Below are 19,393 nucleotides of genomic sequence, written 5' to 3' on the forward strand. Positions count from 1 at the left end.
ACGCAGACACACTTAAATGCGGCAGGGAGTTTGTGTGGAAACACACAGGAAGCGTAGTGGCAGAGCTGGGAGCTCGGGAATGACTTCAGCACATTAGTGAGCTGGATCTAAGAGCTCAGGTGTATTGCTTTCCACAGGACCTGTGCTAAGCTGCACACAGGCTTTGGAAACTGTAGATAGTCCCAGATAAGTGGTCTCTGGTGAGTATTTAGCTAGTGTGACTGGACCACTTTCAAAAGTTGTGTTTAAGAACACCCTGATGATGTATGTGTTATTTGCAAAGGAGCTGGGTAGGGAGTGCATCCCTTGCAAATGTTACATCCCCTCCCATAGTAATTAATATTAAAAAGGGTACTTTTCACATTTAGTTTAATTAAGTTTCCTTTTGAAGAAGCAGAATCTCTAATTCTGAAGAGTTTCAGCTTTGGGAGAATGGTAACAGAATAAAGGACATCAGGGACTGCAACAGGTTCTCATTTCAACCCTCTCAACTGCAAGAAAAATTCCATTAAAATAAATGACCTCAGAAGCTTACCAGTACGGGGCAAAGGTCATCCACAAAAACTGTGATAATGACAAGCATCTCCACCTTGTGATTTCATGTTTTATGCCTCCATTTAAAAAAAAAAAAAAAAAAGTAAAAATTCTTTAAAAGGTTTCACTTATAAAGAACAGTCTGATAATCAGCAGAAAGAAAACCAGCTTCATCAGTACAGAAAAACATCTGCAGTGATGGACATGCAGGACACCATCTGAAAACGCCCCCAGACTCATCCTTCAGAGGACGAGTGACAGGGCTGGGGCTCCAGTGCAAGCACTGCATAGGGCAAACATGAAGGTGTAAAGCTGTAGTCAGACCAGCAAAGACGAGATGCACTTTCTGAGTGCTGTAGGTGTTCTACAACAGAGCCACTGAACTGTGCCGATTTTAAAATGCCCTGGAGAGAATTAATGCCCGTAATCAACTCCAGCATCTCTGTCGATATCATGAATCATTAAAAACCTCATTTGCAATCCCAAAAGCAAAACTGTTCTCAAAATTAAATAGAGCTCCCTAGCTACATACTTAAATGAGATAAAAGCAGCAGGGCTCTGTTTGATGGATGGTTCCCTTTTAACATCATCAGGAGTGACTGTTTGCTTAGGAGAGGGTCTTTGATCTTACCTGCAATTTTTCAATGTTGTAGAAGTGAGCAATCTCCCAAAGAAGACAGATTTCAGGGAGATGTCCTGGCTCACAGCACGGCCTTCCGTGCTCCATTTAATATTGTGTTACTGCATTTTCAAACTGTTCGGATGTTACTTTAGTGCAAATAAACTAATTCCAGGACGTGGCAGTTTGAGGGTTACTCGTTGTGAGGTGCAGAGAGGGAATTTCTAAAGCATTTACCAATTTTCTGCTGTGTCCTAAACAGAGTTTTGGGTGATGTGTATGTAGGACTGTGCTTACCCAGAGATCAAAGGACCAGCCCTCTCTAGACTCCACCGTTCAACAGCAGTTAAGTCATTTCAACATAAAAGATGCTGTGTGCATTGGGTGATAGTGAGACACTAGTATTTTTTCATTTTTAAAAGACTTCACAATGGAAGGCAAGTAATTCACAGGAGTTTTAGAGACTTTATTTATGTATAAACAATTTAAACACTTTGCCATAAATTATCTTTGCCTGTCTCTAGTCTTTGCTTAGCAGCAAATTAAAATTAATATAAAAACTCAATGAACAATTCATACATGTATATTACAAAAAAGTTCTTGTACCAAAGTTCTTATTAGACTTTTTTTTTCTTTTTTTTTTTTGTGGTGACTGTAATGTGATTGTCTCAGTTTCTCGACCAAACAAACACACTAATAATTTTTAAATCTGAAACAGTGATTGTGCCTTCTGGCTGATGTCTGTACAGGGTGATCTGACGTGGTGCCCATTTGCAATAGTGTAACACAATGCCCACAGCTCTACTGGAACTGATACCAACAAACTACTGAATCTAAACAGACTACACCCTGTAACTGTGTTATACTGTCCACAATGGAAATCTTCAAAGACAAACAGAGTATGAAATTTATTTGTAGTGATTTATAGCCACCGTTTTGAATGTAACTTTACACTCTGCCCTCTTTGAATAAGTTAAGCTTCAGGCCAGGCAAGTGGAGGGTCTGAGTGCAAGTGTGGTTTTGTTACTTTTAAATATATTTTTCTTTACTATTTTCAGTGCGCTCTCACTTGCATTCTCATTGTCCTCCAGTTGCTACACACAAATCACCCCAAAGTCATGTTTTAAATGCACCTGTATTTTGCTTTAAATGAAAACCTCTTGGATATCTATCAAACAAGCAGTCTGAATCATCTGTGTTTCATCAGCTGGTTAGTGAAAGTGGCCCACTTGGATTTCTTAGTTTGCTCACGTGTGAATGGAGTGAGGTAATACAATACGAGGCCTTCTTTTTGTTTTTCTTTAGACCCAGAACAAGTGGGTAATATTTCAGGGGTACTTTTTAATTTGTATGGTTAGTTTTCAGTCTGGCTTTAGTCCACTTCAGGATGTGGTTTTTAATCACTTGAATAGTAGCATTTAACTCAAAAAATATGAGCTTTTTTGCCACTTACTATCCCAAAGTAGCTCAGCCTAGTGCCCCCATTTAGGTCTTCATCTCCTTAGGAGAGGAGATAACAGTTACGACTACTGATTCATCCAGCAAAGGATGACAGCAGGTTAATTTGTTACCTCTTTCCCATTTCATTCTGTCTTAAAAACTGGATGTTGCTGCTACTGTCTGCTAGCTCTGGGTACTGCTCCACAGGCAGGACATAATATCCCTCATAACCTTGAACCCTTCCCGTGTTCAGAAGCTGCTGCTTCTCTCCGTCTGTCCATACGCGGCTGCCCTCTCGGCCATCCCGTGCCTTCTGCTGCTCTTTGGCCCAGGCTGATCCCAGGGCTCGCTGCCGAGCCTGGTCTAACACTCTCGCCTTTTCCTCGTCCAGCGTGTCGGGGGTCAGTCCATAGCGGATGTTGATCAGCAGGGTGGAACACTGAAACTCAATATTCGTAAACCTTCGAGTCCTCCCATTGATGAGGAGAGTGGGCTGGGAGACGGTGACATTGACTCCGCTCTCCAGGACCTTCCGCCCGCTGGTCATTGCGAGGGTGACGAGGTCGCTGTCAGCTGAGCCTATCTTGACAAAGTAATGGGTATCTTTCCCCTCAATGCTGTAGTGCATTTTTTCCAGGTAGTGAGCGCTGTTAAGGACAGAGGCAATCTTTCTTCCATCATCTGTGGCTATGCTGGAAATGCCAGTGGTTACACGGCCTTCCTTCACAGCAAACATGATTCCTTTCCCAATGATAGGAGTGGTTGTTGCGAACCAGTGACCTGCTTTTTCTCTAATACTGGCATGTAATCTTTTAGATATCACCTGTCCCTCAAGAGCCATGAAAGCTTGGTTGTGTCTTTCTGTTGTCTGCTGAACTCCTGTAATTAGCTGGGGAAAACAAAACACAACAAAAAACACCAAAGAAGATATTGATCTGAAAATACACATTTCAGAAACCAATACTAATCTTTGCTTTGCTTTTTTAAAGGAAAGCCATGCAGTGAAAAATTCTACGACATGGGAAGACCATCCTCAGTTACCCACCCCTATGTGTATCCTGTTTGGAATCACATAAATACTTATCTGGCAAATTATTTTGCTATTGGTAATACCAAATAAAATACTTCTCATTAATCACCCTTTGTCTCATATATGTACCACAAATCTCAGTTTTGGCAAATGATACAATGTCTGTTACAAGAATAAGCAAGACCCAAATCTAGCACAATTTTAATCAGAGCTTAAACCAAACAGAATCAAGTTATTAAAAGATGGCACTTAACTTCTGGCCACTTTTCACTAGAGATTTCAGCCAGTATATATGACCAAAATGGTTATGAATGTAAATCTTTTTGAAAATAGATGAGATTTGGGCTCCAAAATACCAAAGCAATTCCTAAAGAGGGGATTTAGATTCTCAAATGTCTTAAAAGCCTGTGAAAGCAGTACGCTTAGGCTTGTATGACCATTTCAGTTGTATTACCACAGATGTGAAGTTAACTGAAGTTAACTGTAGTAACTGGACTAGCAAACCAAAGCCTCTATGAAAAGTGTCAGACAAAACATGGTAAGAAATCCTATTACCCGGTGAGAGGCAGAACCATTTCTTTGCAGTACAGCGAGTACCAACCTAAGTTTATTGCAACACACCTGTTATTAGGCTGGTTTTACCAAAGGTACAACAGATGATAAATTACCCTAACAAAGCCTCCCTTTGTCATTGCTAATCAAGTTAATCGAGTCACAACTTGTTAATCGAGGAAGAACTCAATAAAAGACAAACTAATGACACTAATTATGAAAACAACGAAGGCTGGCAAGAAAGGCATATATTCATTAGTATAAAATCTAGCTATACTCACTTCATTTTACACTGAAATAAATACTTGGCCTTCCGCTGTAACTCCAGAAGAGCCAACAGTTCTATTCATAGAGTCCTATTCTAAATTTAGCAAGAAAAATAACTTTGTATTTCTGCCTACCTGTCCATTTTCACATGCTTGACTCTCAGACAACTCGTATGGTGGTGACACGAAGTACATTTTTGCTCTAGGGAAACCAGGAATAATGTTGCTAAGCTGAAATCCAAACATCACCAACCAGCTTTTGACATCTAAAAACCAAAAGTAAGTAGGCAAGTGAGAAATAAATGTGTGTAATAAACACAAGAAATAAAAAAAAAATTAGGAAATCCATTCTTGATCTCCTTAATTTCGAGTAGCAGTGGAACTCATAACTTATGTTATAGAGTGGCACTTTACAGACCCGTAGTAATCCACCATGAACAGGCGCAGGAAATATTGCTTTAAATTCACCCAAAATATTTCATCAGGGATATATCACCTCTTTCATTCTTTTTCCATTACAGCACATGGATTATCCAAACATTTTACTGTATGCAGTACTTGTTCTATCTCTGACACCTTCTGATGTGCCTACTATAACCTCTCCACTCTATTGTAAAATGATGTTTTATTAGGTTAGTACTCCTAAAACCACCTGCAAAGTCCTTTGAGAAAATACATGGCTTCTCTTCTAGGTTCTACTTCTATTAGCTGTCATCAGGTCTCAGGAGGCTCCATTAAATGCTAGAAGCTAGACTTGTAATTCAGATGTCTAAATTTCAGTACCATGAATACCCTCCTCATCCCTCCAGGCCCAGTACAGAGAAGCAGGAGCTGCATGGGATGGTTACAGCTCAGCTCTGGGTTGAACTTTGGGAAGTTCCAGCTCTGGGTTTGACCAGTAAAACTCTTGTCTACATATCTAATTGAAAATGCTAAGTAACTAAATTAATAACAGTCATTCTCACTCAGCAGATATTAATAACTAATGATGTATTTTAGTTATCAAAATTAAATTCTTTATTGTGAAGGTGGTGAGACACTGGAACAGGTTCCCCAGAGAAGCTGTGGATGCCCCCTCCCTTGAACAAGGCCAGGTTGGATGAGGCTTTGAGCAACCTGATCTACTGGAAGGTGTCCCTGCTCATGGCAGGGGGGTTGGAACTGGATGAGCTTTAAGGCGCCTTCCAACCCAGACCATTCTACGATTCTATGATATTTTTAACAAAAAAACATAAAAAGCCCATTACCTCATTTTACATTTATATTTCTTTCTTCTCTTTTCTGGCTGTCATGGCGATAAGAAGCAGCATGGCCACTTCTTGTTTGATTTGGACCTACGTTCATGAACATTTTTGTTTAAAAATCTCTCCTGTCTTTTCCAGTGGCCTTCTCTCCTCGCTGGCCTATGATGGCTCCTGATGGTGCTATTGCCACTTCTTCGTGTGAGCTGATCTCCATGTTTGACAAGAGACATGACTACGGTAAGGCACTCTCGATACAAGGGTTGCTGGCTGAATTTAGACCACTCCAAGCATGGTGTCTGCAGCAGGTAGGTGCCCAGCGGGCTCTGCTCGCTGCACACAGAGTGCCTGCAGAGCACCTGCGTGTATGTACAGACCTCGGGACGTGCTCAGCCACATCACTGCACCTGCTTGCTGTTGCAAAGCCTGTTTTCACAAAATTTTTTGCACAGGTAACATTATATCATAAAAAGTGTAATACTTCTGGGTTGTGGACATAGGACAGCAAAAGTCTTCTTTTCTTAATCATTCTGACACTAAAATAAGTAGTAAAATACTCTACTTCTACAAAGATACTTGTATGTATCTCCTATCATGCAGTGCCTACCAAATTTTACCTCTAGCTTTGGACAGTGCAGGGTTACTGCTCCTTTTTAAGGCTTCAATTTATTTTATGGTATAATGGTATCTCCCAAACAATTCACTTCAGCTGCTCTAATTCTGCTTAGTCCGTACAGCAAGAAATATTTTCATCACTGATGAAATATTTTTACAGACTACCTGGTGTGTGTTATACTAAAATGCAATATATCTTCCTAGATTGCATCCAGTGGATGGATAAATTAAATTAATGTAATTACAGAACATAGCAAAATATCTTAAGATGACATTGAAAATCTAAATCAAACAGTGGTGGATGAAAATAGGAATCTTGTTGAGTTTAGGACAACAGAACTTGATCTCAAGGTAATTTTAGTCACCAATATTTTCACTCTATCAGATACAAATCGCACTATCTTCACATTGCAAAGTAGCTACAGTAGAACCCATGGTGTGTAGCACATGCTATTAGGTCCCAGTGTATGAATGAAATTTGCTGTGATTTTCTTTGAAGGTAATGCACACTTTTCTTGAAATTAAAATTACTGATAAAATTAAGATAGCTTCTTTTAAAAAAGGATATCACTGTTCTAATTATTGTATACTGCATATTTAATTCTGAAAAAAGCTTTTCCTGAAGCCATTAATTACCTTTTTAGAAATTTCCAGCAGCTAGTTTAAGTACCGAGTTAAAAAGTATTACTAATCGAGAAGAGGTTATAAGTTTTACCCAGCTCTAACATACATGATCAAAACAACTTTATTGTTGCTCTTTCTCAGCTCTACACATTCCATAAAATTTCTTAAGTCTTTCAGGAGGAAATAATTTTTTTAAAAATCAAGATTTTTATTTTAAATACTAAAGACTGTTTGCATATTAAAAGTTAAATGGGAAAAAGAAGTTTAATTAAATCCGTTCTTGGTGCTAATCCATAATGTGCCCCTGGGCTGAGTCAGCAGGTAATTTTGAAAGTAGCCCTGAAGGGAAGAGTTGCTGGGCAGTTCTGGTTCCCGATTCTGCAACTAACCTGCAAGTGATTCTTGTAGGTGACTTCACTTTTCTTTATATAAAATTAGAATGAACACATCTTTATACACTACTAGTTCAAGAGAACTATGAACTAGTACTGTATAAAGAGTACTATTTGGCTGCACTAAAATTTAATATTTAGGCAATTTTTCCCCCCATCTAGAATTCACTGTGGACTTATTTAGCACCCTTCCTTCGGGAAGGATCAGTACCAAAGAACCAGGATGTTCTGGTTTTGCTAGGATAGAGTTAATTTTCTTCTCAGTAGTTATAAGAGCCATGTTTTTGGTTTCAGTTCAGACTTATTATGAGAAGAGCATTGATAAAAGTACTAATGTTATTAGTTGCTGCTGGAGGTCAAGGCCACCGTGTTTGGCTGGTTCACAGCTGCATTAGGACTGGGAGGGAGAAGCGCAGTGAATAGCAAAGCCCCAAACTGGCATTTGGATGTGCCAATGAGATATTCCATATCATATCCCGTTGTGTTTAGTGTATTATCCGGGGCTGACAGGAAAAGGCGGGGATACGCTTGGGTTTTCTCTCAGGCTCTCGCTCTTCTGGGATTGCGGTTTTGGTTCGGGATTGTTGCTCCTCTGGGATCATTATCTGGGAATGGGCCGGGTTTATCACACCGGGTGGTGAGCAGTTGCACTGGGTTGTCACTTATTTGCATATCTTATTACTGTTATCATTATCACTACTATTTTAATATTTGGGGGGGGGTTAAATTTTCTTTTATTTATATTATTAAACTGTTTTTATCTCAAGCTAAAAGCCTCCTTATCCTTGCCCCCAGTCCTCTTCCCTATCCCCTGGGGGTGGAGGGAAAGTGGGTGAACGGCTGTGTTGGCTGCTAGCCAAGGGCTAGCCCAGTGAAACTATGACACAGGACTAGCCAGCGCTTTTCATAGCGCAAAAAGGAAAATGGCCCAACTTTGATGGGAAGATTTGGCAAATAGCTAGTAAGGAGTCTGATTTCTTTCCCAAATCAACTTTCAAACTGTAATGTTATAAGAAATGTAGTGAAGTCTCACCTGTTACATAATTCTTTAGATCCAGTTCATTGCTGAGAGGGTTGTTACTCTTGAACATGTACAGATTGAAAGGAGCAGGTTCTTTACCAATGTTTTTCCACATGGTGTAATCAGGAGATGTCCAGCGTCCAGCCAGGACATCGTAGTCCCTTTGGGTGAAATGGACGAGTTTGGTTAAAGGATCATACAGCCCTCCATGGAACCCAATAACCAGCTGGAAATCAGGGTTAGAGTCATAATAAATCTCCCCATATGCTGTGTACTGAAGCTGTTTGATCATGAGGCCATTGATGCTGAACACGGCTAGTGGAGTGCCTGTGTTATCAGAAGCCACATAATATTCTTCCCCACTGCTACTCTCCATTGCAAAGAGGTGGCCTTGCAGATCGTAGTACAAAGAGGTAATTTCTGAATTGGAATGATTGTAGACATGAGTTACCCTTGTTGGATTGTGAAGATCGGCGTAGAAGTACTGTAGATGATGCCCCAGGTTAGTCTTACAGGAAGCCCTTCGGCCGAGTCCATCATAACGGTACTGAACACTCCACCCATTTGCTTTGTTGTAAGCTCGCGTCAAGAGTCCTTTGGAGTTGTACTCAAACACATCTGAGCCTCGCTGGCACAGGAATCCGTCATCATCAATTTTGTACGGTATGTCACCCAAGCGCGTAATCCTGTCTCTCAGGTCATAGCGCAGAGGCATCAATCGGACACTGTTTCCAGGATTCAAGAGATGAAGGTTTCCATTCAGATCGTAACTGTAACGCCAGGTTGGCCTGTCATTTACTGCTACGCTTTGCAGTTGCCCATCTCCATCGTAATCATAGGTATACTTGGTTGTATTGGCATATGGACCGAGTTTCAGTTCTCTTTTGGTTACCCTTCCCATGCTGTCATATTGTACAGTCATCCAGTACATCAGGGACCTGAACATTTCATATTGAACTTCTTTAATGCGTCCGTGGGTATCAAAGTGCTTACTCAGTGTCATAACTGCTGTAGTAATAATTTGATTTATGTCATAATAAATAACTCCAAATTTGCCAAAATGCTCTACTTTGCCAGAAATCTCATCGTAACGGTAAAGATCAACTGGAAGAGGTGTCTCACTTATTATGGGTTTAATGCTTGCGATTCGAAAGCTATTATCGTGGTATGTATAATCAAACCTTGCATTGACCATACCTTCTTCAGAGAATCTGTAGATTTGTTTATCAACGAGAGGACCAATTTTACGATAACGGATTGTACAAGAAAATCCTCCACTTTGCAAATTCACCATTTTTAGGACACCTGTAGTTTCATCATATCCAAAAGTAACTGCAGTGCTGTCATAAACAATTTCAGATAATTTGGATAGCTTTCCATACTTGTAGAAAACCTGTCGGCCAGTACCTAAAAATGATGTTTTCAAAATCCTCCCATCATCACTGTAATCAAAAATCACTGATGCGTTGCTTTCAGGAGGATTATAAATATTTCTAATGTAGCCAATAGAGGTGTGAGTTGACATGCTGTGCCGAGCAACGCTAGGCATGGTAACAGCATGAAGTCGGTCTGAAGAATCATACTCGAAGATGTATTGTCGTTGACTTTGAAGCAGCAGTACCATTGACTATAGGGAAAAAAAACAATACACAAGTTACTAGCTTTCAGCATGTGACCTCTGAGAGGGCATTAGAGAAAAGTTAAATTTATTGGAGAGGCACTAATCTTAAATGAATAAATAGAGAATTAGATACGTTCGTTAGGGGCATAAAGCTGCTCAAGAATATTGTCAGATTGCCAGATGAGAGGATCTGCTACTTGGAAATCAATACGCTGACATTCCAGAGAAAGTGTAGGTTAGCAACCTATTAGCTACCCTCCCTGTAGTAGGCCTTTTCCCCCCCCTCCCCACCAAGGGATGCAGAGGAATTCAGTAAAGAACTTGATTTATCTAGCAGTTTTAATTCACAACTATTTCTGTGAAATATGAGAAACTAAGCAGAGGACATCAGCTCTTGTTTGCTTAAAATAACAGATTCAAAGAAGGGAAAGGAAAAATAATATGCAATTTTGAAGTATTTAAGACACTTTTATGATTGAAGTGTCCTAATTAGGCTAAGTAAAAATGCATTACCTTATTTTCTTTTAATAAATAATGATTAGAGATTAATTACCTGTTTTGACCTGAACCTTTTGTCAGGTTTAGTAGTGCATTTTTGGTTTTAATTAAGCACAATTAATTGTGTTAGTTTATGCCATTATATGGCAGCCTGACCGCTTTCAGGAAAATATCAAAAGACAAACCATGAGCAAAGTATTTCCCATTAAAAATTAGTCAAATTCGGTTGACTAATTGAAAATAATGAATTTTGAGACCAGGTACAAAGGCATTCTTAACAGCTGGAATACATCAAATTTTAGATAATTTGTGTGCGCGTATGTTATATACAGAGCTTAAAATGAAGCTGAATAGTACTTTATCGCTTTGTAGCTAATGTCAGAAGGCAAAACAACATCACCTACTTTTTCCAGATAGGTGTAGCTCCAGACTTTCCCATCTGCAAACATGCGTGATATGATCCTGCCTTGCTTATCGATATCTGTTCTTTCACTCATGGCACCGCGCTGAAGGCCAGCCAGGCGCCCGTTGAAGAAATAGGAGACATTGACAGCAGCCAGGCCACTGCTAGGTAACCAAAGGAAAGGCCGCCCCAGCTGATCGTAAATTATCCTCAGTGTAAATTTCCGGTGATCATCATAGATTTTTTCTGTGCGTATGTTCCGGTCGTAATCAATGGACAGTAAATTCCTTCCGTGCACCTATTGAATGAAAGGAGGCTGCATTCAGTGAGCAGTGGGCACTACGCCTCTATGGATTTTCAGCATGAAAATAGTATGCACAACAGACAACTCCATTTCCCTGCATTTTTGAAAAGTGTAGGAGGTCTTGCTATTAACTGGCATTTGCTTTCTGCTTCTTGGTATATTCAAATATGTAACTTTGAGTGTTTTACTGGGATATTTCCCAGCTCCCTGCAATATGGGGGCTGTAATCTTGCAGAGGAAGGCTTCCGTTGTTGTCAGAAAGGACAAACGTACTGCATGCCTAGGTCTTAAAGTGCAGAGTGTTAGCACTTAGCGGAGAAGTGAATTATTTTGAATGGAACTGATTTTTCTACTTCTGCCATCAGTAGTTCTTAGCCCTTTTCCCTACCATGACTCCAAGAAGAACAGAAGAAATTATAATTGTGTTTTCATTGAGGTTTAGACACTTAGGTTCTCTAGCTGCAACACGCTGCTTATGAATTCATTCATGTAATGTTTTCTTCATTTACTTTCCAAATATTCAATAGATCCCTCAGCAACCTGATCACTTGGGATCATTTTCATTTATTCTGATTACAAATCCTCATCATACAGGCTGGGAAAGATAGATTTCTAGTTTTGAGAAATAAAAGCGTTAAATAATTAGGTCAAATTTTTTTCTTTTTTTTCCCCCCACTTTTTTCCGTTACACTTTACTAATAAAGTACAGCAGGAAGCGTTTTGGTCACAGATTTTTTTTTTTTTTTTTTTTTAATAAAAGAGCAAAACAGAAACAAAGGAGCATAAGCATGCCAAATGGAGAGGCTTCTAGTGCTATAATGAGAGATACATAAATATATTCACTGGAGGCTAAGCCAAAGAATTCGGGCTAATGCTGTAATCTGATAAAGCTTCTCAAGTAATCTAATTGTAGATGCATCATTAATAAAGTAGAAGTCTTTAAATTAGGTATAATTTGAGAGCAATGACTACTTAAAAAGTATTCATCAGTTTCTGGGAATTTGTTCTTCAGCTTATTTTTTACAGTAGCTTTGATTAAGCAACGTTTTCTCTTATCCAAAATTAAACTGCACATCAAACAATATGTAAATTAACCCTGAGCCTTTCTTGAGGACATAAAAGTTATTCTGAGATATTTTCACTGGCAGAAGTAAACCCAATTCCCATCCCAACCAACTCTGTAGGAATTCAGTTATACAGAATGCAAATTTAAAATTAATACAATTTTGTGTTTGTAAAGAAATAATTATCTCAAATTATCTCTCATTATCCTAATTTTTTTCCATTAAAAAAAAATTTAGCTTTTTAATGATTTGCATTTCCTCAGTGGGCAAACATTAGAAAAAGCTCTTTTCTGTAGGTTTTCCAAGCAACAACTTCTCCTGTGAGTCAAAGAAAAGATAAGTTTGGTTTGGTTTTTGTTTTGTTTTTTTTTTTTTTAAACATCTTGGCAAAACAAATCATCATATTCTGCTCTGCCATTGTAATGGAAACAAAGCCAGGGAGGCCAAACATCAACTTTCTCAATGGGTTAGTCTAGTTGAGTAAGGATCAGTCCTGGTGACAGAGACAAATCAAACCCTTTCCTTCACAGGGCTCTTGGGGAAGCAGAAGAGAGCTTTCACTGCTCAAAAACATTTAGCTATAGCATTAAAAGGTTAGTGTATGACTGAAAGTTCCCCTTTTTTTTTAAGACCAGGCAGATTTTGTAAATAGAGAAAAAAAGTCACAAAGATTAAAATGAGAATTTTAACTTTTTGTGGGTTTTTTTCTGTTTTTTTTTTTGTTTTTGTTTTGTTTTGTTTTTTTGTTTTAATTTCTGAAGCTTCATAAAGCAGTTGGGATTTCTAGGGTTTCTTCCTTCCATTACAGTAACTGCAACTGTAATCTGCACATAGGAAGCTATTAGTTCAGGTATCTTCCCTTTTCTCAAAAACATTATAAAGTTTATTAGGGTTTTTTTTCCACATAAAACTAAAGTATTAGGGTTTTAAAAATGATTATACAGAAGAGCTATGCACAAACACAAACATTACTTGGAGAATAAAGAAGCACCTGCTTGGATAATTCAGTAACTTCATTTTCATTTGTAAAATCAAGTAAAACTACAGAGTATAATTGTAGTGTCTTATTAATTATATAGAAACCCAAGCAAAATGACTAACTCCCACTCTTCCTGGAAATACTAATAACTCTATTACAAGCATGATGACTGAAGATTACTGAACAAGCTCTTTCTCTTTTGTTCCACTACCTACATGCACATCTGGTTTCCCTTGGCTGCTGCTGACCAAGTGGCTGCAGGGATGAGCCCTTTGTGCTTGGTTAAAGGTCTTGCAACAAAAATCACTGATGTGATGCTACCTGGCAACAAAAACTCTTCAGAAGGGAAACTTACAGAGACTTTTCCTGAAACCACCACAAGACACTGAATGTGTGGCACAGAACTTAGCAGCAGACAGTCAGTGGGATAATACAAAGGTGAGGTGCAGGTCTGCCTTTCTCGGCTTCATGAAGTCTGGCCAGGCTGTGACGTGCCCACAGAATGGGTGAGCAGAGCTGGGGGGCACGAGTAGCAGCACTACCTGAACAATCATTGAATTATAGAGTGAGCTGGGTTGGAAGGGTCACTTAAAGGTCACCTAGTCCAACCCCCCCTGCATTTAGCAGGGACACCTTCCACTAGATCAGGTTGCTCAGAGCCACATCCAGCCTGACCTTGAATGTTTCCAGGGATGAGGCTTCTACCACCTCTCTGGGCAACCTGGGCCAGTGTTTCACCACCCTCACAGTAAAAAATTTCTTCCTTATATCTAGTCTGAATCTACCCTCCTTTAGTTTAAAACCATTTCCCCTTGTCTGTTCCTACAGGCGCTGCTAAAAAGTCTGTCCCCATCTTTTTTATAGGCTCCCTTTAAGTATTGCCGCAAAGGGGTATGGGCTCCAGTAAACACTCAAAGAGGTGAACACCATGTAATAACAATCCCTTTCAGTAACACTTGATTCTGCACTGGGGACTCAGGAGATGGCTCCACATGCTCTCTTGCTGCTCTTCCCAGCGCGGTGTTAGACCTGCAGCAGTGCCCCCCGGTCTGTCCCACTAGGGCCACAGCCGTAGCCCACCCTGCCTGCCACCTGCTCCCCCCAGTGTTACAAACACACTCACTCTATTTCATTCACTAAACAATTTATAAAGATTAATTAGAATAAATGAGATGCAAATAAATTCTAAGCTTTCTCCCTCATTTTCAAATTTCATTTTCAGTCCACTCAACCTGTTATAATCTCATAGTGATTTTCATTTAAAAGAGCTAAATGGATATGTGATTATTGTTACAGGAACTAACACCAGACAATTAAATGTTGAGGTGTTGCTAGATAAAGCAGTGTTTTGATTTGCATAAACATGATGCAAGAAAACCCATCTCAGGCAAGGTTTCAGCTCTAAGATGTGTTTAACTTCAGCTAATTACCACAAGTACCTCTATTAAATTTTTAGTATTGAGAGTTAGGATTACAGCAATTTCATTTCAGGGTCCTATTTATTTTTATCTTGAACACCTAGTCAAAATGCAGAGCTGATCTATTTTCTACTTATAATCAACTTCTGCAGGTCAACACATCAAAAATCAATTACACAGCCATGAAATTTAGTCATTAAGGTTTAGCTGCTAATCTCATTCAATTTTTTGTCTGACCTTTCCCCTCGCCCCAGTGGGTGCACTCTGAGCACTTGTGAGAATAAGGAAAGACTTGTTAATTCAACACTGTAAATTAGATGTTGTGCAATAGGAAAATACCAAAATTTATCATCCCAGTCTTATTTTTTACTACATAGTTCTTTACATATATTGCATTTAATGTATCATCTTGAACACATACAACTGTCTCTCATGCATAATGATGTTGAAAGAATTATTAAAAGAACCAGGACTTGATCAGTGCTACCTTTGTTTTCTGCCTGGTATCTCAAAGCCCTTCCGAAACTGTATGTACTGAGGCATCCAGTAAAAGTTTAGATACTTAGGGGGTAAAAAACAGGCAAGGTAAGCACAGAATGGAATTAATCCAGCTGCAGCAGATCTTTAATTTGGCAGGCGATGGACTACATGACCTGAGCATCCTTCTTATCCTATGCTCATGACTCTGTAATTATGGCAATTATTTTCCAATCGTGCCATTTGGGAAAGGGAATAAACACAATATGCCTGTCTCAATGAATCTGTAGGGGAATTTTACAGAAGCAGAACATAACCGCTCAAGCGGTAATTGTGTTTTCTCCCCAGGACTAACTGTGGTAAGTGTGCCATAGCATTTTTACAAATTGTGAGTGGTCAGATTTTTATTTTTCCCCCACCTTCAGAAGCAGAGTGACTTGCAGCAGTATTCTGGGCATTTTTACCAACCTCTTTTGGAATAATTTTAGTAATGAAGCTTCTATAGCTGATTGTGGCAGATGATCCCATGTAGTTAACTGACCTCTCAAATAAAGAAAATATTGTCATATCAAAGACAGTCCCAGAGCTGTATATTTTTAACAAGTAAAAATAGAAAAGATATGTCTTTCAAAATAGAAAATCAATTTTCTGCCCAGAGAAGAAAAGATCATTATTAGTGACAGATTCTACTTACCCTGAGCTTTCTTCCAAACACAGTCACTTTGCCTTTAATCTGTTCCTTCCTCAGACGCCATTCAATTGAGTTTAAACCATTTTCCATTGGTAGAGAAATATTACATCGTCCTATGGTGGGAGTCACAGTCCCAGCCAGGACATGAGGTTCGCTGTGAAAGCTAATGCTCATGCCATTGGCATACATCACTCTCAAAGTACCATTATTACAGAGCTGGTAGCTGTTCCTCACTTGATCTACAGCAATAATGAAAAGAAAATAATTTAGCTACTCCAGTCATAAAGAAAACATATAGCTTAATTTGATTGGTTTTTAATTGCATTCCTGTTGATGTTAAATGAAGTCAGCCTGCAATTACCATTTACGTGGTACTATGGTGGAAATTACAGATGTTACCAATTCATGTAAAGAACAGTAGTGTAACAGTGAGCCTGCAGAGAGATACTGTGTTTATTTCATTACATTTTCCCTTTGGTCTTAATTGTGAATCAAAATGCACAGTGATATGTGTTCAATCACATAATTTATTTCTAATACGAATAAAAACTCCTGAAAACTGAACTGCTGGATAAACAACAAGCCATTAAACTCCTGGACAAAAAAACCAAAAGCCTCCTGGACTCTTCATGAGTGGGAAGAAGTAAGCATCTCTTCTTTTTCTTCCCTCTGTTTAAAAACTGTCTCCAGGCAGAGGCATTGTACAGAATTAGAGTTTGGCTTTAAATCCTCAAGGTGTGAGGCTCCAGCAAGGCAAGATGGCAGCCCCAGTCCTTTACTTGTCTGCCCTCCTGCCGCCCCTCCAGAAGTGCACTAGCCTGATGTGCACCCTAGCCTTTTGGCTGTCAGAGAAGAGTTATAAAAATAATCCCGTACTTTTATGGCTGTGCAGTTCTCCAGCTGTTTGACACAGCCAAGTCCATTCTCAGCCAGGATGGAGCGCTACAGTGTGCAACTGTCACCAAAGCATCAATATTTGTCTGACAGAAGGACAGCATCTACATAATTAATCAGCTAGTGTAAGAGGAATACAGTCTTTGTAAGCAAATGTGTCATGGTATAATAGTCTATAAATGTTGGCATTTATGTCAGGAGGAGACTATTGTTCTATGATGATATTCTTATTCCAGTGACATTATATCTTAATTAAAAACCCCCATCACTCACCCAATTCCTTTCATTCTATCTCTGATAACTGACTGTTTTCACTTCACCAGATACGATGCCTGGGCGGTGCTGGAAAGCTCTATGCAAGCATTTAACCATTTCATTGTAGCTGATCTCTCCTGACATACTTGGGCTGTAACACTGTTCTCGGAAGTCCAAATTGTGGCACAAGGTCATCCACTGCCCTGATTGTTCTACATTTCATTTAATGTTAGTGTATAACTTTGGAAGGTTTCATTTCTAATAGTAGGAGGCTACCTGAGCCTCTCTCTCCACAAGGATCTCTACCCAGGTAGCCAACATTCAGCAGTCAGACTGCATCTCTGCGGCACTGAGTCACAACCAATTCTGCAGTGAAGTAGAGAGAAATATACAGGTGGGGAAAGCGAACCTGACCCAAGAGGTAATGGCAGGACTAGTTTACACCAGCAGATAATGACCATTTGACACAAAGCATGACTCTGAAATGTCTCTTACCCGTCCTGAAGACCTGTCATTTTAGGAAGGAGCTTTAAGGGAGTTTTTCTTGCAAACCTTATACATTTTGCCCCTGCTCATGAGTGTACTAATGACACAAATTTTTTGCGAATTGCTTTCTCAAGTTGTGTGTGTGTGGTTAGGAGATGTGCTGAGAAGTGTGCTTTGGTACCTTGAACAACTGTATAGGAAGCCTCCACAGAGGAGAGATTTGTGATGACCGTGACATCGTCATCCCGATTAGAATTCTCAATGTCGATGGTAATAGACTTTTCCATTTCTCGATGAAGGCTAGTTACCACTCCAGTGGGACGTGTTACATTGGTCAGACGCCCTTCATGATCATAGCTAATAGAAAAGTTAGTAAGAGCAAAAAAGCATGAGGATATATGTTCATTTCAATACCCAATGTATTAATAATGCACCACATTTATGCAAAAAACCCAGAATGAAACAGATTTTCAAGAACATCCTGGCCATACCTATTTCTCTGTTCTTGAAAGAGTCTATAATGATGAAATAATAATTTTTAGAGATACTGATCTCAGCTACATGAGTGTAAATCCAGGTCAGCATCTTTTAAATTATTAAGGATATACAGAGTGATACTCGGCTCAAATGATTATAATTACTAAATTCATCTGTATTTTAATAGTTGTATTTCACTCTAAGGCAGTGGACTTAGGATGGATACTACAATATACAATTGCATACACTGCACATCTGCAATTGAATACTTAGTAGAAACTACTAAATATGGTCCTAAGTGACGTATCAAGGAATAAACTTGCCATAGGAGATTAAAAAAGACATCTGTTTGAGAACCTAATAATGTCATTTAGATCTTATCTGTGGTATTGAACTGCATTTTGGGGTCAGTATTTTGGCTCATAAAGATGAATGATGAGAAGTTAAAGCATAGGATAGGTTGGAGTTGCACAAAGGGCAGCAGTCAGCAATCAGAATATACCTTAGAAGATGAATTAAGTGTTCCAGCGGCATAGAGATAAAAAAATAAATGAAAAAGGGGCTCTCCATGAGTTTAAAGAGTTAAATTTCTTTAAGAGGTATAAAGCCTGAGGAGGAGGGAAAGGAGGAATGCTGCCTGAAATCAAATCATACTATCTCTCCCTTTCCTTTGTATGCTATATTTGTGTGCATACATATGCTAAAGCAGCAATTCCTTGGATCACAAGGGCAAGAAATGGGGACCTGAAACAAAATCAGTATTCCAGTCTGACACTCTGCTTGCTGCAGTTCTCTGCTTGTGCAAGAGTCTCTCACCCAGCCGCTACCAAAGTGCACATACTTCTAAACAGCAGAAAGGCAAGAAAAAATGTCCTGTGTAGATAAAGGGAAAAGTTTAGGTAGAGATTGAAACCAACTGGTCATCCTTCGAACGCAGAAATCCGGGGAGTGGGAAGCCTGGAAGAGAACTGGTAAATCCATTGCACTGCCTGAGAGTAACAGAAGAGAAGAGAAGCACATTTAGTATCAGGGAGCTAGCTGAGTTCTTTGTACGTCGTGGTTAGCTGTAAAGATGAAACAAAATCAGCGCTTTCAACATGACTTTTTACAATTAAATCATTCAGAAACCTCAAAGTAGGCCACCTGAACTGTACAGCATATCTCCAGAAATAATACACAAATTGGTTCCTCAGTTAATAGAAATATAAAATATGCCTTTCAAATGCACTGCAAATGGTTGTACCCATTCAACTCAATATTAGGGAGGAAGGAAAAAAATCACCTGTGGAACAACAAGCCTTACCAGAACCAATGGAAGTGTTAGGCAAAGAAGTAAATCAATAAAACAAAGCATCATGTGACCTAAAAGGGACCAATAATATATTGTGTTAATTTAAGCAGTTCAGGATCAAATAAAGATTAAGCAGCATGATTTTCCTTAGTAGAAGTCACAAGTTTCTACCCATATATATATATTTATTTTTATATATAT

The 19,393-nt window shown here is 39.1% G+C and overlaps 1 protein-coding gene across 1 annotated transcript; it reads right to left on the reverse strand.

The window, feature by feature from the left end:
* Nucleotides 1-1,598: 1,598 nt before the first annotated feature.
* LOC104520232 (teneurin-2) lies at nt 1,599-17,775 on the reverse strand. The gene is made up of 6 exons (XM_010171715.2): nt 17,606-17,775; nt 15,793-16,028; nt 10,858-11,154; nt 8,347-9,961; nt 4,577-4,707; nt 1,599-3,482 (listed from the first exon to the last, which is right to left on the reverse strand). The coding sequence occupies exons 1-6, from the start codon at nt 17,709-17,711 to the stop codon at nt 2,721-2,723; spliced, it is 3,147 nt and encodes a 1,048-aa protein (XP_010170017.2). The 5' UTR covers nt 17,712-17,775; the 3' UTR covers nt 1,599-2,720.
* Nucleotides 17,776-19,393: the final 1,618 nt, after the last annotated feature.

This window comes from Antrostomus carolinensis, unplaced genomic scaffold, assembly GCF_000700745.2.
Source record: "Antrostomus carolinensis isolate BGI_N321 unplaced genomic scaffold, ASM70074v2 scaffold17437, whole genome shotgun sequence".
Classification (NCBI taxonomy): Eukaryota; Metazoa; Chordata; class Aves; order Caprimulgiformes; family Caprimulgidae; genus Antrostomus; species Antrostomus carolinensis.

Excerpts from the sequence above, each read along its gene's own strand:
- LOC104520232 (XM_010171715.2), bottom strand. The coding sequence starts at position 17,711 with ATGGAAAAGTCTATTACCATCGACATTGAGAATTCTAATCGGGATGAC. Across the intron at positions 16,029-17,605 it reads TTCCTATACAGTTGTTCAAG|ATCAAGTGAGGAACAGCTAC; the intron begins GTACCAAAGCAC and ends TTATTGCTGTAG. Across the intron at positions 11,155-15,792 it reads TGTTTGGAAGAAAGCTCAGG|GTGCACGGAAGGAATTTACT; the intron begins GTAAGTAGAATC and ends TTCATTCAATAG.